Source organism: Chrysemys picta, chromosome 3 (genome assembly GCF_011386835.1).
Source record: "Chrysemys picta bellii isolate R12L10 chromosome 3, ASM1138683v2, whole genome shotgun sequence".
NCBI lineage: Eukaryota > Metazoa > Chordata > Testudines > Emydidae > Chrysemys > Chrysemys picta.
Window position 1 is genome coordinate 124,545,120 of NC_088793.1, and position 19,441 is coordinate 124,564,560.

Here is a 19,441-nt window from a genome sequence, read left to right on the forward strand (position 1 = left end):
ATCAATGGCTATTAGCCAGCAATGGTGTCCCTAGCCTCTGCTTCCCAGAAGCTGGGAATGAGTGACAGGGGATGGATCACTTGATCATTACCTGTTCTGTTCATTCCCTTTGGGGAACCTGGCACTGGCCACTGTTGGAAGACAGACTACTGGGCTAGATGGACCCTTTGTCTGACCCAGTAGGGCCGTTCTTATGTTCTTCTTATTCCTATATTTATTTATCAGTTTACAACAGTTTTACAGCCCACTAGGGATTTTTGAATTTTATAAATGAAAACATGAACAGCATGAAACACGCTTTGATATTTTCTTTTTAAAAGGTTAACATGGAGCTGTTGCTATGATTGAATTGCTGCTCTGTGTTTAGGGTTCAAAGACATGCATACTTTAGACACCATCTCTCACAAAACTCAGTTCATAGATCCCTATTTTTTTGCTATAGTACATCCTACCGTGATTAGCCCAATCCATTGTCATTAACAAACATATTATCTCTATTATGAATCTTAAATCTTCACTCCATTGATTTTAGCACTCTGCATTTCCCCAAAGTTTGCAAATGAATTTACATTGTGGGCCAAAATTTAAAAATTAGGAACAAATATCTGCATGTGTCTAACATGTACACAAACAACACATGTGCAAGTTCAAACCAAAGATTGGGGCTCTCACATGGTCAGATGTGTGGATAACTGGACATTTGCCCACCTTAGTACCCGAACTAAGGCACTTGAAATATTTACATGTATCTAACTTTGAAGATCTAGCCCTGCAACCTTCCCTAAAGATATGGCCTGATGCTGGAAGGTGCTGGATACCTACTGCAAAGTACTGAGTGCCCCTCCAGCCCTGGAGCTGATGGTTCTCAGCACTTCTCAAGCCCAATGTTTGCTTGTTTGGGGTTTATTTGTTTTTAAACACTCCTCTCTCGTTCTAAATGGAGAAAGCTCTCTGAAGATAGAAGAAATTACTAGGCAGAAATACATTTTAACAAAACGTTTCCCAGCAGTTCTACAAAACACTCCCACTTACAGCTGGCTTGGGAGCCTGGGATTCCCAGCCTGATCCAGAGGGCTGAGATGCCACTAGCCTGGTAAACTAGCTTGGGATTTCTTCCTGAAGATAACAGGAGTGTTTTAATAGTGCACAGTGTAAGTGTATGCACAATATTTAATATCGATAAAGAAATATCTAGTTACTGTAATAAGGTTATTGCAATTTGATTAAAGTGCCCTAAATAAAATGTAATTAATATTCATTAGCAGATGCAATTTCCTCTTTCGAAACGAAATTAGGTATAGTACTTTCATGTGTATATTTAGGGAAAGGCATCTTTGTTTAAGACTGAGCTGACTTATGAACTAGAGAGAATAATGTCTTACACCATGGAAACTATGGCAACATGCCATGCTTCATGCCCTTTCCATTTTTACTATTATTAAACCATATGTAATGAACAATATCCATATATGGTGACTGCTGGTGAAAGCTACACCATCTAGTTAGAAAACTCTGTACTATCCAATGTTTCTCTCCTTTTGGAAACAATTAATTAAAGGTCTTGCTAAAACCCAGAGGGGGCAGGAAGACAAAAAGGATGAACTAGCCAAATCAAGGTGCATATAAACAGAAAACATTAAAAATACATTAAACTTGGATGTGTTTCAACATTTCATTGCCACTTGTGCAGAACATAACCAAAAGTCTCCCTGCTTTTTGTCAAGCATTATCCATAAGGATAAGTTGTTCTAAAACAATCTCTTATTGGTACAAATAAAATAGGCTTGTTTTTGCCCATCACCGGGAATGTGAACTTTATTTTACAACATTTTGCTTGGACAAATATATTTATTGTGAATAATGAAGAGAAAATACAATCCATTTGTGTCTCAATGTTCCTTTGACAATGTCCCAAGTCATGGTACAGGATGTTTCAAGAAACTTATTTTAATCCATCTTCAGCACTCTGGTGCCAGACAGTGTTTAGCAGTAGTTCTCCTAGTCTGGATTTTTGGCATTGATTTTTTTTCTACTCTTGCTGCATGATTACCATTAATATGCTCCATGTTCTATTACTAAAGTTATGTAGTAGCATAACACCACAGGGTGTGCAGTAGGCACCTTTTAGGACCTCAGAAGTTACAATATCAGGAACATTAACATGACCAGATAGTTATGACTGTTTCTGCACACAGTATTAACCTACAAGAACTAGTTGGTTTCTTATGTACTAGTGAAAGCTGCCATTTTGGGTATGCCATTTATGTTGCTGAACACTATGTGGAATGCATGCCTGCTGGTAAGATTTGATTCTTTCCATGATCAGCTAAAACTGGTAACTGGAATCCTCTATATTTATACAAAATAAGTAGGGCAGTCAATTAATCATAATTAACTCAAGCAATTAATGCAAAACGAATTAACTAGATTTAAGAAAATAGTCACAATTAACTTCAGTTTTAATCACACTGTTAAACAATAATAGAATACCAATTTAAATTTATTATACATATTTTGGATGTTTTTCTATAATTTCAAATATATTGATTTTAATTACAATACAGAATACAAAAGTGTACAGTGCTCGCTTATATGATTTTTTATTACAAATATTTGCACAGTTAAAAGATAAACAAAAGAAATAGTATTTTTCAATTCATCTCATACAAGAACTGTAATGTAATCCCTTTATTGTGAAAGTGCAATTTACAAATGCAGAATTATTTTTTTACATAACTGCACTCAAAAACAAAACAATGTAAAACTTTAGAGCCTTCAAGTCCACTCAGTCCTACTTCTTGTTCAGCCAATTGCTAAGACAAACAACTTTGTTTACATTTATGGGAGATAATGCTGCCCATTTCTTATTTGTAATAAATAATAATAATATATGTGAGCACTCTACACTTTGTATTCTGTGTTGTAATTGAAATCAACATCTGAAAATGTAGAAAAACATTCAAAAATATTTATAATACATTTGAATTGGTATTCTATTATTGTTTAACAGTGCAATTAAAACTGTGATTAATCACAACTTTTTAAAAATCTCATGATTGTGATTATTTTTTAATCATTTGACAGCCCTAAAAATAAGTATGTCATAAATCTATGTTTATGATGGTTGAAACAAATAGCTATAAAGTTCTAATTAATGTAACATTTTTACTATTACTATTTACAATTACTATTTTTACTGCTGACACACAAGGCCAGATCCCTCAGCTCTGGTTGGTGCTAGTCTAAGAAGGGTCCCTGATCCTGGGGCCATCCAGTCCCTAGTGCAAAACAGAGCAACCTAAAGGCTGCTTTATATGACACTGGCCACCAGTGTCCCCAAGTGACCATTTTGGTTGCCAGTATTTTAGCATACACAGTAGCATCCTGGCCATGTCCCATTTCTCAAAACACCACCCTGTGCCCAACTGCCAGGGCTAGGATGTAGCACAGGAGCAGCTATGGTGGATCTATACAATTCAGGAATTCCACCATGCAGAGGAAACCCCAAATAGGCCATTACAGTACTGATTTAAGTTTGCAAAGAAGCCTTAATAGGACTGAGTTTCTTGCTCACTGTATATAAACTCATTTGAAAAACAAATATTAAAAATCTAATGCCATACTAACACTGAGGGGCTCATTTACACTCTCCTAAATGAAGGAACATTAAGAGTTAAGGCTTACATTCTGTGAAGGCTCCCATGTATAGGATTCCTCAAAATATGAATCACAAGATGTGCTTATGAATGTGATACAGAACACGTGTTTTTATGAATAGCTGATAAGATATTGAAGAAAATAAATATGCTCCCCTTGAAACACCAGGAAGAGAAAAAAGTTAGCAAGGGATTAGAGACACATTACCATGAAAAGGGTGTGTATAGGGAATGTGCACACCAAAATGAAAAGCAGTGAGCACAGAAATCATAATGGACTAGGAGCTATTTTTGTAGCTATGAAGTCTCTCTCTTTCCAGTTCAACATCAGTTTATTTTTAATGAATGACAAAATACCTGTGTGTTATCACTAAGTTTAACTGTCCTGAAATTGGTTAGCACGCTCTTGGTAGGTTTGTATTAAGTCAACTCAACTCACAAAGGAACTACTTCATATTATGGATCCACCAGCATACAAAATTTAATATTTAAAACAGTTATTTTTAAATCACAGAAGAAGAAGAAGAAGAAGAAGAAGAAGAAGAAGAAAGCATATGAAAATAATCAAACTATTATGCACATTTTTCCATGCATGCCAAAAATTGTGTTTGCTCCTAGGTAAAGGATGCATGCACATTTAAAGCCACGCATTTAATTCTCCCAGGAATTTATTACAGCAGATTGCTATAACTCTGAAATAAAAGATTAATAAGCACTGTTGCCAATTCTTGTGATTCTATTGTAAGTCTCAAATTTGGTCATTTTAGGTATGTCTACATTGTAATCCAACATCTGTTTACCTGTGCCAGAATGGCTAAAAACAGCAATTCAGGTGCAGTGATGCAGACTTTAGTGCAGGCTGGACCAGCACCTCGGGGATCCTGGATACCTACTTGCATTGCTAGCCCATGCCATGGCTTCTACCTGCCATTTTAGCCATGTTAGCGTGGGTAAAGATAACGTAAGTCTACCTGAGCTGCAACCACATCTCAGAGTGCAGTGTAGATCTACTCTTTCTTGAAGCATCAGCTGCTGGAATCATCTGACAATATGGGAATCTCAGGGAATTTTTCATTTAAAAAACAAGTACGTTTCTAGGTTTTCACGGCTAGAGAAAAAAGCATCAAAACATGACCCAAGTGCACCCCAAAGGTTCAGAAACCAGACAGCAAATAAAAAACCCTCAATTCTTTATATTTTTAAAATCTATGGGCTTTTATGGAAATCTCAAGATTTTGGGGGAGGGAGTGGTTGACTCCTGATTTTTTAACACTTAGGATTTGGCAATAGTGGAATACAGGCTTGCTGTAATAAACTGTGGCCACATTTCTTGCACATATTTTTATTTTCTAGACTAGCACTACAAATCTAGTAATGAAATTAAACATGCTTTAAAAATAGCTATTAAGAAATGCTGAGTCTACTACATTGACTACTATGATTCTAAGCTCTAGTGCATTCAGTAATCCTACCTGCAGAATGGCCACTGTCTGGGAGAAGTGGTGTTGCTCCATAGTCGAGGTGGAATAAAGAGCTGCCAGAGGGTGATCAAATTTCTGAAGGTAGCTGTTGCTGTAACCCCTGTGATCCAGGTCATGACACAAGCATGCAACTAGGAGACCTTTTCGCTAAAGAAATGTGAGAGGCAAACAAAAAGAAAATATAAGAAGTGAAGAGATGCATTGCCTTGCCTCTAGGTTTCACTTTAATCTCTTTAAATATTGTACAGTGACACTACAATATATAAATTAAAAAGAAACCAAATGGCAGTTTGTTCACTCTATGCATGGATTTTTGATGCTCTCAATTTTCCATTTTATTAGTATGACTGTTTCAGGTTTCCTGTTTAAAGTATGTTTTCTTGGTATTCTAAACTCTATGTAGTTGTCAACCAGATGCACAGACTATAGCTCTGTTTTATCACAGAAGTTACACAGAGTGTAAACATATTTGGCCAAATTGTTCTCATTAGATCCATGAACTGAGCTTGACCTTCTTGTGCGTGTGTGTATCAGCTACCTGCCCCCAGATCCACTGACAAGTTTCCTGGGGTCCAGGAGTCTGTGTGGGAGGAGGATGAAGGAGTCAGGGAACATACATCATTCCACGCAGTACCCGTCTATCAATTTACTAAACAATTAAATACAGGCTGAGGCTGTATTAATTGGATAGTGGAAACTCTTCTGTGCTGGAGAACCCCCCTTTAAAGAAGAACTATGGGGGAAAAGTTCCCACAAGTTGGGGAAGTCCAGGAGAGAAGCAGGGGGCCCAAAAGCCAGTGCAGATAGTTACTGAGAGTCAACCTACTGTTTCTTCAGTAATAGGCAAATCCTGTTCCAAATGGAAGGATATGGAAGAAACTCCAGGAGGGGGACTTTGCAGAATTAAAGAATACATTTACATATTCTACAGGACGAGCAACTGGGGCCATTTTTGTTAGGTGTTTATATGTGTGTATGTATAGGTGTCTGTGTGTGATGGTCCAAAGAGAGAGTGGGGAAAAGCAACAAATGTATACTTCATCTGCAGACAAAATGCTACATTCTACACCCAGCCTGAGCTCTGCTCAGACGCATAAAAGGGGGAGGCATGAGGAGCTGGTTATTTCTAGGAGTGGCGCTCATTTACACCGGTAATGTAAGGTCCACCTTATACCAGCAGAGAATTGGGAGTAGAGAAGAGCAAAGTGGATTTAGCAGACCAGCCCAAAGATTCTGTGGCCTGGAAGGGATCATTGTTTATTTAACGGGATTTAACAGCAACATAACAAGCTAACCTTGTTTTGTTTTTTATCATCAATTAAAAAAAAATTGGTCTGTCTGTTCTTAAATTACAGGAGGACAAAACAAGGAAGCTAATTAGTTTTAGATTATTTTTCTCATACAAGTTGTGCAATGATAGTACATAGAATTACATTTTTATATTGCAGGCTCTCTCTCTACCATATAGACAAATTGAATTTGATAAGAATTTTTAAATAAAATCCTTATTTGAACTAGAACACCAGTGTCACCTTCTGGGGTGCAATCCAGACTGGTGAAGAGTTGTGTCACCTTTTACCCTGGGACCATGAGTGCCTCAGAATGCCTTGCTACTGTAGCTCTCTGCCTAGGACACCCACAACTAGCAACAACCATGAGCTTGATGTCTACGCATTGGGCAGCCCTGATCCAAAGCTTTGGATCCTGGAGCTTGCCTGCAATACCACAGACTTCCACTGCTCTCCACCAGCCTTGGTTAACAACTGGTAAGGTGACGCCCCAGCCCTGAATTTTCCCAAAACATGTGATCGGAACTGTCCTGCCCTGTCCTGGAACAATCAGAGGAATGTTAAGGTTCATTGTTCCTTTAAAGGGTCACTATCCAACAGGTGTTATTGTAACTGGAGCTACCAAACAGTTCAGTTCAAACACAGCATTGGATTGGTTCAGATTAAAAATAAAGCAAGTTTACTTCATTACAAAGAGATGGATTTTAAGTGTGTACAAGTATAACGATTAAAGCCAGAAATGGTTACAAGAGAAATAAAGATCAAAACGATGTCTAGTAATTAAAACTTAAGCTAGACTTGGTTCAAGGTAAAATCCTCACCACACCTTTCCATCAAGATGGCTGACCAAACCCCTTGATCAGGACCTATCCCCCAAAATCAAATGGCTGGTACCTTTGTCTTCTTAGTAACTACCTTCTATCATAAACTGCAACGTGAAAGGAGACAAAGGCAGATGTAGACAGGGAGGGGCAGAATTGAGAAGGGTCTTGAAGGATGACAATTTTTATTATTATATGTGCTAGGTGCTTTCCAAACACAGAGGATGAGAGAATCTGTGCATTGAATAGAATATAATCTGACTACTGAGGATATTCTGAACCCTTTGTTTCCTATACTACCAGGAAATTAAAACAAATATTAAAAGATTCTTTCGCCATATAAATAAAAAGAGAACAAGAAAATAACTGGAGCCACTTTGCAGCGAGGAAGTGTAGAGATTAAGGATTATCTAGTTATGACCCAAAAGCTAGAGGAATACTTTGTCTCCATTTTCAGTAAGGATGCTAATATAGAATATGGGGGCAAAGGCAGGATGGCAAATGTGTGTGAGTAAACAGAAATGCAAATGGTCTTATTTAAACTCAAACAGCTTCATATGTTCATGTTGTGGGGACTGGCTAAGCTCCATCCCAGAATATTGAAAGAATTGGCACATAACATTTTAAGTCTGGTAGCAAAGATTTTTAATAAATCTGTCAAATTTGGGGTGGTACCATATGACTGGAGAACAGTAAAAGTAGTACCTATATTTAAGAAAGGAAAAAAAGTGATCTGGACAACTGCAGACCTGTCAGTCTGACCTCAATATTATGCAAGGCTTTAGAACAAATTTTGAGGGGAAAAATCATTACAGATGTGGAGGTAAATGAAAAATGGGATACAATGCAACATGGGTTTACCAAAAGTAGGTCGTGTCAAACTAACCTGATATCTTTCTTTAATGGATATCTTGGAGATCAATAAAGCCTTTTATAGATATCACATGGGAAATTATTAGTTAAACTGGAGAAAATGGGGATTAGTACAAGAATTGTAAGGTGGATAAGGAACTGACTAAAGGGGAGATAACAGATTCACCTAAAGGAGAACTATTGAGCTGGACGGAGGTTACTAGTGGAGTTTCTCAAGGATTGATGTTGGGACAAAATGTATTTAACATTTTCATTAATGACCTTGGCACAAAAAGGAGGAAGTAGTAATACAATTTGTTGATAACACAAAATTGGGAGGCATTGTCAATCCAGAGGAGGGTCAGAATGTGATACCGGAAGAATTGGATGACCTTGAGGACTGCAGTAACAGAAATCAGATAAAATTTAATAATACAAAGTGCAAAGTCAGGCAATTAGGAGCTAACAGCAAGAATTTCTGTTCTAAACTGGGGAATCATCAGTTGAAAACAACAGAGGAGGAGAAAGACCTGCGTGCATTAGTCAACTGCTTGATGACTATGAGCCATCAACGTGATGGGGCAATGAAAAAGGCAAAGGCAATCCTAGAATGTAACAGGCAAGGTATTTCTAGTAGAGATAAGTAAAATACATTTATTCATGTCTAAATATTACTGATATCATAGCAGAATTTTTGGAAGCCTTCTTGATCCATTGCTAACTTCAAGCACGCAGCCACTGACCTCCCAAGGATCTGCTGCACACCATCTACCCACCTCTTTGCTGGTTGTCCCCTACTGCAATGACCTGCCACCATTCCTTCCATAATAACTTTCTCAAGTTAATTTCCATCTCTATGCCTGATGTGATCAAAATACATAAGTTTACACCTGCTGATATCTGACAGCAGAGTCTACTTCTCTCCAACAAGGAAATGTAATCAAAAAGGGGAAGAGTTGAATCATGCAGGGAAGGAAACTGGAATCCACCCTCTGTACTTTCTCCCACAAAAAGTATCCAGTAGAGATAGGGAAGTATTAATGCCATTGTACAAGATACTGGTAAGACTGTGTACAATTCTGATTGCCCAGGTTGAAGAAAAATTAATTTAAACTGGAACAGATGCAGAGAAGGACCGATAGGAGGATTAGGGGAATGGTGGATGCATCTTACGAGAGAAGACTGAAAGAGTTTGGCTTGTTTAGTTTAGCAAAATGAAGGCTGAGAGAAGATACGACTACTCTCTGTAAATACATCTGGGGGTAGGCACTAGGGAGGGAGAAGAGCTATTTAAACTAAATGACAATGTTGGCCCAAGAACAAATGGTTATACATTGGCCATGAATACATTTAGGCTGGAAATTAGAAGACGGTGTCTAACCATCAGAGGAGTGACATTCTGGAACAGCCTCCGAGTAGCAGAAGTGGGAGCAAGCAAACTAGATTTAAAATTGAGTTTAATAAATTTATTAATGGAATTATATGATGAAGTTGCCTAAGATAGCAGGGGACTGCACCCAATGACCCAAGGGGTCCCTTCCAGGCTTATGATCCTCTGAAGCAGGGGAAGACACAATTGTCTGTGAAATACCACTGCATTTTATAGTGAAATTTGGGCAAAAAAAGTATTACACTATGCACTGACTACAAATGGGAATTTTGCATGCATAGAGAACAGGATGCAGTTTTTCTTTTTTACGTTGTTAACCGAAATACCACCCAAATGAAATGTTGTATTTTGGGCAAAGAATCTCTCGCTAAGTAAGACCAAATTATTTTTGTCAAAGTTCTGAGAGGTGGAAAATACATAAATAAACCCAACTGCCTCCCCCCTCCAAGAAATCCCCACACCAACCAATACACACTTGTAAATCTGAACCCTAGAACTGTTGTCTTGAGGATGGAAGAACTCCCAATTTAAGAAATACATTTGAAATCTTATATGGCATGGATTCCATCTAAATCAATTGCTGAACTAAAAACATTTTGTTCTTTCAGATCCGGAAATTATTTCTTGCACAGTATTAAAATTCTGAACAACCATCATCATGCTGTGTAAGAATTCTAATTTTAGTTGGCTTAAAGATCATTCTTCATGACTGTAAGCATTATTATGGTAATTTTATCCATCCTGATCTACATCTGAATTATACAGAAAGCAAGCTTTAACTTAGAGAAAGAACACCTTTGCTTTAAAAGAACATAGAAGGGCTTTTCTCTTTTACAGAGTTTGCCACTAGAAAGTCAACATTTACACACAATTACCAAACAGTGGTACCAGATATCACATTATTTCCTGTATTTAGAACTGCTGCGCATTGCTGACAACACTGTGTGGTAAGCACGGATAAATGCTGACTTTTTAATGGCAGTCACTGTATGGGAGAGTGCCATCTTGAGGACACCGCTGTGGTATATAAAGACCAAATTTTATAGAGAAGCCCACAGAGAATAAGTTTACAGAAAAACTCAAAGCAAAACAATAATAGAGGAAAGATATTGTATGTATTTCCAGGACAATTGACACCTTCCTTCCTAGCTCAGAATTACATTGCTGTCTGAGTTATGAGATTTCGTGAGAGTACTATGGTCCCCGTGCTTACCTCCAGGTCTGTGAAAAGCCCTTGGTTGTTCTGAAGTATGGCATACATGCAATGTGCAACTGTAATTGCATGCTTCCAGTTGTGATAGGGCACACGGCGATAGTTCTTCTTTACAGACATAGTAAAACGACATAGCTTTTCAAGTTCAAAGCTTCAAAGAAAAAATTGGTGAGAGAGAAGAAACAGAATGGAAAAAATGACAATAATTCTAATTCACCGAAAAATAACCCACTCTTTATAACAAAAATATATGATTGGTTCCCTTTCTAAGATCTATTAGAATTATGAAATATTTAGATTCCAGTAGTCAGAGTATAAATTCAGGGTGGTGGTCTGATTTCAGTATGCCATGTTCTGATACAGTCAATCTTCCCAAGTAACTTTCAGGGTTCATTTGCACAAAACCCTCAGAATCCCTGACTGTTGTTTCCTTAAACAGGTATCTACTGCTAATAATCTCAAGAGAATAATTAGCTTAAAGTAGACTATGTTTGGCAAGAAAACATAATAATTTCTCCTCTTTTCTTCTTCTTTGATACATTTTTGTTTTTGACTCCATTCCAATTGTTGGAGCATGTAGTGGCTCCAGAAATAGTTTCACTGGCTTTTTTATTGGGTTATTGTCACTCTAAACATAATTGACATCCTCTGAACATAATCCATGTCTCATCCAGATAGTTTGAGGGGCTATTTTATTTAAGGAAACCTATCTCTAAGCCTGTTTACCTACCATAATTACTTAAAATAGACTGGTGGTCAAAAGAAATTGGAGGTGGGGGTAGTAGTAAAAAGGATTGCTAAATCAGCATTATGTGATTAAGCATAAGTATGCAGCATTTAGAATATCTACCAGCTATAGATTGCTGTTTCTGACTGTCAGTGTATTTATGTGGCCCTTGTCAAAAAAGTGTCTGAGTGTCTCACAATCATTAATGGATTTTATCCACATAACACTCCTGCAAGGTAGCAGGAAGCGGTATCCCCATTGTTACACAATGGAAATTTAGGCACAGAATAGTTTAAAGGTAAATTTTTCAAAAGCCCCTGCATGACCTGTCGAAGGTCACACAGGAAATCTGTTGAACCCAAGTCTTTGAATTAAACCTGAGTCTCCTGATTTCCAATTCTGTGCTCTTTCAAACTGACCATTCTTCCAACCTATTATCGCAGTTTCTTTGAAACTGAGGGGTTGTTCTGTAGCATGATAATTTCTTCTACATGATATTAGCTAGTTACTATACTGATACTGTTTGTGTGTCTAAAAATGGAGGTTACTTACTTACTTCAAGATAGATGGTCCCTATCTGTATTCCACATTGGCATGCATACCCATGAGAGGAATACACATGGAGACCAACACTCAAAGAAGAAATGGCAGTTACTTACTGTAACTAGAGGTTCTTCGAGATGTGTGGTCCCTATCTGTATTCCACTCGGAGGTACGCATGTGCATGTGGAATACACAAAGAGGCCAGCACTCAAAGAAGAACTAAAACTTTGATTATATAGAATAGTTCCTCATTAATAGTTACGTTTCATACACAATACTTCACTCAAGTTTAAATGCCTGGATATTGAAATGTATGTCATATGCATGATTACCAACTACATGGGGAGTTCTGCAATATTATGGGTGAACATGGAAAATTAAGGATGAAGTGGACACTTTAAGCATAAACTCCTTCCTTTTGGTTAGTGTGAATTGACTGTCTGACCTCATTTGGGTGAGTTCTCTTTGGTTTTGTTGCTCTTTTATATAGTGGCAGTATTAATGTCCTGGCTTTTACAGTGTATGTGGGCTGAAAAAACAGAGCTAAATGGCTCTGACCTATCATGTAAAAATGTAAACACATTTACTATAAGAAGCTATTTAAACAGAAAAATATAGTACTTCATGCTTATTATTTACTATTATAACATTTACAGAACTTTAACCTTGCATCAGAAAAAAAACTGGAGGCATATTGTCTTTCACAAAATCTTTAGTGTTTTTTCTTCTTTTTTAAATTCCAGAGGTTTCAGTCAGACATTTTCAAACATTTGTTAAAAATTTTCTTTGAAATAGGATATTCCTCAGAATAGATATATTACAACGATCACTTCCATTCTGTTCAAATACCTGTCCCTGCCTACTTACTTTCAGAAACTACTAAAGGACAGGACAATCACCACCAAAAGCAAAATCACCACAGACATGATGCCTCAGCCTAGAATATAACTATTCCCTCTACTGCTGTGCTCTCGTTAGAGGACAGCAGTATATTACTTCTCACTGAGAGCAAGCAAGGAATTGTCTCTAGGAGTTGCAGCTCTTTCCCTACACTCCCTCTCTGTGGACAGCTTAACAGCTACACTCTACCCTTTACACAAGACTGTGCCAAATGGCATAATTCTAACCCTCAATACGCTCAGCATCTAAATGCAATGTTAAGACAGTTGCAGACTTTGTTTTGGAGAGATAAGAAGCTTTTTTCCCTATATATATATAGTTTAAAAACATAAAAGAAACTTCAAAATAATAAATATATTTGGATGGGTTGAAGGATGTTAAATTCCAGGCCTCCCCATCTTTACAGTGTTCCTCTGAAAATATTTTTCTCACATTTATTTATTTTTAAAAAATATCTGTGGACTGAGACTCACTAAGCAAAGTTTCAACTTGGTGCAATTTTTTCCACAGCAAATTGAAACCCCCTGGAAAACAAAGTTTAGAAGAAGCAATTTAGGAGTAAATTTAGCCCCTATCTCTGGAACCAAAGACTTCTGACATTGGAAACAAGGTGATTTTGCTGTGAAGCAGGGTGCTGTATTTAGGAGGGGTTACTGCTCATCCACTTTGCAGCATGGAGGCAGAAGGGAGCAGAATGGGTCAGGAATGGGGCCAGAAGAGCCATTCATGTCTTCTGTTCCTGTCCACTGTTGTTGAATGCTAGATAATGTTCTAATCGATAACATCTTTTTAGACACTATTTAAATAATATTTGAAACTAATTCAGCAGCTATATTTTGAAATCCTGTGTAGATGGACCTTAGGTCTCCTTTACTATTGAGAGGTCCTGTAAAGCTGTCATCATCCTTCTCATTGAGGAGCCGCAGATGCATTTCCACTCAGAACCGAGCAATGCTGCTGTTTACTCAAAGGGCCGTTGTCCAACGGGAAGAGTTCCCTCACTTGGAACTGAGCTCACTAACCCCACAACATCCCCAGCCCTACCAGCTGAGGAACAAAAACTGGGCCTGGAAATCCAATTTGCTTACTAGATTCCTGTGTAGACAAGGTATACTATGTTACTAAAAAAAAATATCCAAGCATGAGGAGTTTCATTACAACAGTCAGTAAAATAAATAAATAAATAAATAAATAATAATCACAGAACCAAAATAATAGTGATGAAAAATACTTGTAATTCATACCAGGTTGCACCACAGGACTGGTGGACCATGTAGACAAAAATGGCTGGCCAGACATTCTCGTAGGGACCGATATCAAAGTGGTATCTGACATAAAGAATATTTAAATTCAGCAGCAGCAAATATCCATTAATTCTTATTATAATTAGGCTAAAAACTGCTAGATGACATGCTCACCTGGCAGCATAGTCTTGTTTCTGAACATACACACTATATTGACTTTGTTGACCAGATCCTCAACTGGTGCAAGTTAGTGTAGTTCCACTGACTTCAATGAAGCTATGCAGATTTACATCAGCGAAGGACCTGGCCCTATTTGCTTAATAGAAATATCCTCCCCTTTCCCTTTTTAAGGGAACTATATCGTTTAAAGAATGTGTCAGAGAGTTCACCAGAATCTTCTTTGTTGAATTAGGATAATGAGGGGAGTTATAATGTAATTCAGAAGTATTCAAACTCAAATTAATCCTTCGCCACAAAAAGCTGTAAGGGTGACTCATATATAATGAGAAATTCACTGGTGTTTCCAGGGCTGGTTGAAAATTACTTATTTCAAGAACTGGATGCAACTTCCACCAAGTTTCATTTTTGTAGCGAAAAAAAAATAGCTTTTACTATTTAATAGAAACTAAATTAAAATGTCAAAATGTACAGATTTAATACTGTATTTTTATGCTTCATTAGTTGACGTTTCCCCCCGTCATATCAACATTCACAGCCTCATGTTGGGAGACCAGCATAGCAGAGCTGCTTGTCCATCCATTATTAATTAACCCCTTTCATTGCACCTGATGTGCTGAAATGTTCTATTTACTTCCCATTGAATCTAACTAAATGTTAGAGTGTCTGCGATTCACTGAACAGCACAGCAGGTGTGTCAGATCTGAAGGTAGCTGAATTGTTTGGAAAATGATTACCTATGTTCAGATTCTAAAACAATGGGGGTTTGTGTTTCCAGAAAGAAAGCCTGCCCATATTTAAAAGTAAAAATTATTTTGTTGAGGAGGTGGGTTATATAATATCATTCAACAAAGCATTAGAAATTATACTGCAAAGAATATCCTACATTAATGCTTAATGCTGAAAACTGCTGAGCACTCCAACAAGCAAAGCACTTAAGCACATGTTTAACTTTAATCATGAATAGTCGCAGTTAAACTTAAGCACGTGCATGCATGCCTTGATGTACTGGAGCCAGAGTGCTCAAGTACTTTGCATCACTGAGCTTCTGTATTTTCATATTTTTTGTGGTTTGCTTTTTATATGATCATATATATATATATATATATATATATATAATCATGATTAGAAAGTCAGGTGTCCCTTACTTGGTTTCTCCTGGAAGCCTCATTCACTACAGGAGGACTGGTAGGATTAGGATAGCAGAGATCCCATGCAAATAAAGCCTAATTAATAGAACTTTTTTCTCTACGTTCCTTGGGCTTGATTTAATGTTGCTGTACAAAATATATAGTTATTTGCACGTGTGCAAAATGGATGAAAAATGTTTCTCTGATTAGGTAACATTTTACATCTGGGTTACACTTACTTTGTATAGATATAACAAGGTGCAAGGAAATTCAAAATCAATCCCGATAGCTTTAGGATGTTTCTTTTATAACAATTTCCACAAACGCTCTGTTGTACATGGAAAATTTAACTTTATGAGCAAAAGACGGGTTATAGCTGCTGCTGAAATGACAAAAGACTCACAGTTCAATTTCTTTGCAGATGTGGGTAGGGAGTGTGCAGTTCATGAGATTTTGCCATTCTTCTGCTGTACAAACACTGTGATAGGACAGCTTCTCCATGGTTACACGATAAATACACTCCGAATGGCGAATTCTGTGGTACATCTGAAAGAACAATTGTTATTCATTAACACTGGACTTCAGTTACAAAGATAAAGCCTGTTTCCCTCAAGATCAAACATTTATTCTTAAGAATAAAGGCTTACATTTTCAAAACTCACTAGTTATTTTGGATGCCTGACCTGACACATTTTATAAGAGCCAGGCTTTACGAAGGTGGAAACTTAGCACTCCTGAAAATCAGGTCCTTTCCCTTTAAGGTGTCTAAACCTGGACACTCAAAATGGTAGCAGCTCTGCAAAGCCTATTTCGATGCCCTTGCTACTACCTGTGATGTGGGTAGAAGGTGCAGAACAGACAAAGGGTCACACTAAATCCTTTTGCACCACTGCGCTAACCAAGCCACAATTTGGCCCAAAAGAGCTAATTTAAATAACAATATTTTCTATACATTTTCAATCTCCCACTGAGTTTTTCAAGTAATGCATTTGCTCTGTCGCTTCAGGGACAGCGTTTTTCACAACAGAGAATGGACAAATTACCACTCAGCGCTAGGGAAAAACAAGTTCAATTATATATTAAAAGATTGAAATTCAATATATTAGGCATGGTATGGATTATAAGCGAGTAAAGAGAATTATGCTTCATTTGAAGAAAATCCCCAGGAGGAACATGCCTTGAGGGTTCATCCTCTAACATGGTAGATCCATGTCCAATAGAGGGACTTGACTGGACCTGATCCTGATTTACACTAAGGCCACTTTATACCACTCTAAAGAGGCCTTAAAGTGGGTGTAAATGTAATTTACTTCCATTTACACTGCCAGAGTGCTGTAAAAGGATTCTTATGTGACTCTGGCCTGACTATGTCATTGTACAATATCTCTCTTCAATAAAATGTGTTGAGTTCCTTTCTGTAATGGTCAATATTGCATTTTTATACCTATATGGTAATGATTATAAATGTTTTTATACTTTCTAAATGAACAGTTATCTTTCTTTAAAAAAAAAAAGGTTTACTTTCACAAATAATAGCATCAACACTCATCTAGATGCAGGGGTAGTTATATGTGGAAAGTCCAGGATGTTAAAATAAATGTATATTCAAATGTATTTGATATACTCCCTCCACACTAGGTATTGGAGTACACTCCCTCCACCACGCAGTAAACTGTGTAAAATACATACTCTGAACCTGAATAAATGACTCAGGTCCATTCACCATATCTGAACAGAGTTAAGTGGTGCTCTACATACTTTGACTGGAGTATATTGTTTTGCATTAGCTGTATGTAACAGATATATCAATTGCACAATTATTTCAGAAGAAATCAACCAAATCCTTATTGTGAAAGAATCAACACATTACTGATGCCCCATTAGCTCAATAAAACAGAATTATTAATTAATTTTAATGATTTGGAAGATGAAGCAGAATCGATAAAATCCCAAACTGACAGAACTATTTTCTTCACATTTCATATTAAGCTTTTGGGGGATAAAACTTACATTAGCACAGTGTAAGGCTAAAGCACAAAAGACTGCAAACATTTTAAAGTTGTTCTCATCAGTTTTAGAGAAGGCACTTCCACTTATTTTGTTCACCATCTGCACAACGCCTATTACACTCCCTCGGCTCACAATAGGCATGCACAGAATGTTCCTGGTTGTGTAGCCTGTGTAGAGGTCAACTTCTCTGGAGAGTTGGGGAAGAGAAAGAGAAGGACAACAATTAATGGTCATCCCTTCTTCCCTAGAAATGTCATTTAAATATACACAGGGTTCACTAATCTAACACTTAAATGCATGCATCAATTATTATAATACACATTTAAAAATTAGAGAAATAAAACTTCAGCCAATTAAGTCAGCTCATTCATAAAAATACCGAAAATGTTTTAAAAACTCTATTTTTATGACTTAGCAGATCATCAAGTGACTGAAATACACCTATTTTCTAAACCAATCAGATTGAGTTAAGGTTTTTAATGTACAAGGAGCAATAGTCCATCCAGCTGTGCAAACTTCTATCTAGAACAAAATAACTAATGCTTCTTCAATTATTTGGTAAAACAGAATCAAAATCGTTTTAATAGAATACAGTCACAAGATCAGATTGAATGCTCTGAAAATAAATATTTCAAGTTTGTCTCTTCATCAGGACCCCTTAATTCCATGAAAACGTACTAATCAATTGATAATGTCTTTAAAATTTGAGTGGAACATTAAGTAAAAAGCTAGCTATTTTGTTTTTTCCTGTCCTAGCTGTAACTAAAGAATGTCTTACCTGTTAAAGCGTGGATCTGCATAGGCATCAGGAATGTTAAGGACTTCACCTGTTCTTGCTACCTGACCCGCTATTCCTTTCTCAATAGAAAATCTGCACATATTAAAGAAACATGTCGATCAGCATATGAACAGTTTGAATAAACATTTTTTCATTGTAGACTACCCTAAACATACAAATGTACCTTCAGTCCAAACCAGCTTAATTTTGTTTTTTGTAAGGATAAAATTCTTGAAATACAAGAAGGAATTGTAAAGAATACTATAGATATCTACTGAAAATATTTTATATGGATATAGAGCAAGGGTGGGCAAACTTTTTGGCCCGAGAGCCACATCTGGGAATAGAAATTGTATGGTGGGCTATGAATACTCACAAAATTGGGGTTGGGGTGCGGGAGGGGTGTGAGGGCTCTCATGGGGGTGCGGGCTCCAGGGTGGGGCCAGAAATGAGGAGTTAGGGTGTGGGGGGGGGCTCTGGGCTGGGGTTGAGTGCAAGGGGGAGGAGGTGCAGGGTCTGGGGTGAGACTGGGGATGAAGAGTTCGGGGTGTAGGAGGGTGCTCCGGGCTGGGACCGAGGGGTTTGGAGCACAGGAGGGGGATCAGGGCTGGGGCAGGGGATTGGGGTGTGGGAAGAGGTACAGGTTCTGATTGGGGGTGTGGGCTCTGGGGTGGGGCTGGAGATGATGGGTTTGGGGTGCAGGAGGGTGCTCCGGGCTGGGACAGAGGGGTTCGGCATGCGGGAGGGGGATCAGGGCTGGGGCAGGGGCTTGGGGGGGTGAGGGCTCTGGTTGGGGATGCAGGCTCTGGGCTGGGGCTGGGGCTGGGGCTGGGGATGAGAGGCTTGCGGTGCAGGAGGGTGCTCCAGGCTGGGATCGAGGGTTTGGAGGGCAGGAGGGGGATCAGGGCTGGTGCAGGGGGTTGGGGCACGGGGGGAGGCTCAGGGGTGCAGGCTCCGGGCAGCACTTACCTGAAGCAGCTCCCGGAAGCAGCGGCATGTCCCTTCTCTGGCTCCTATGTGGAGGCATGGCCAGGTGGCTCTGCACACTGCCCCGTCCACAGGCACCGTCCCTGCAGCTCCCATTGGCCGTGGTTCCCAGGCAAAGGGAGCTGCAGGGGCGGCACCTATGGCAGGGGCAGCATGCAGAGCAGAACCCCTGGCTGCCCCTAAGTGTAGGAGCAGAGCGGGGCCATGCTGCTGCTTCCTGGAGCTGCGTGGAGCAGCCCCCGA

The 19,441-nt window shown here is 38.4% G+C and overlaps 1 protein-coding gene across 10 annotated transcripts in view; it reads right to left on the reverse strand.

Moving 5' to 3' along the window:
* Positions 1 to 19,441, reverse strand: part of PDE10A (phosphodiesterase 10A) — a 548,616-nt gene that overhangs the window by 20,069 nt on the left and 509,106 nt on the right. For 9 of the 10 annotated variants that reach the window (XM_065590407.1, XM_065590411.1, XM_065590408.1 and 6 more), the window contains 6 exons: positions 18,212 to 18,304; positions 17,434 to 17,620; positions 15,827 to 15,969; positions 14,117 to 14,200; positions 10,703 to 10,853; positions 5,129 to 5,284 (listed from right to left, as the gene is read on the reverse strand). In XM_065590407.1, coding sequence (XP_065446479.1) covers positions 5,129 to 5,284; positions 10,703 to 10,853; positions 14,117 to 14,200; positions 15,827 to 15,969; positions 17,434 to 17,620; positions 18,212 to 18,304 — 814 coding nt within the window. Of the gene's footprint in view, positions 1 to 5,128; positions 5,285 to 10,702; positions 10,854 to 14,116; positions 14,201 to 15,826; positions 15,970 to 17,433; positions 17,621 to 18,211; positions 18,305 to 19,441 lie in introns of those variants that run through there. The other variant, XR_010600145.1, reaches the window with a different exon arrangement.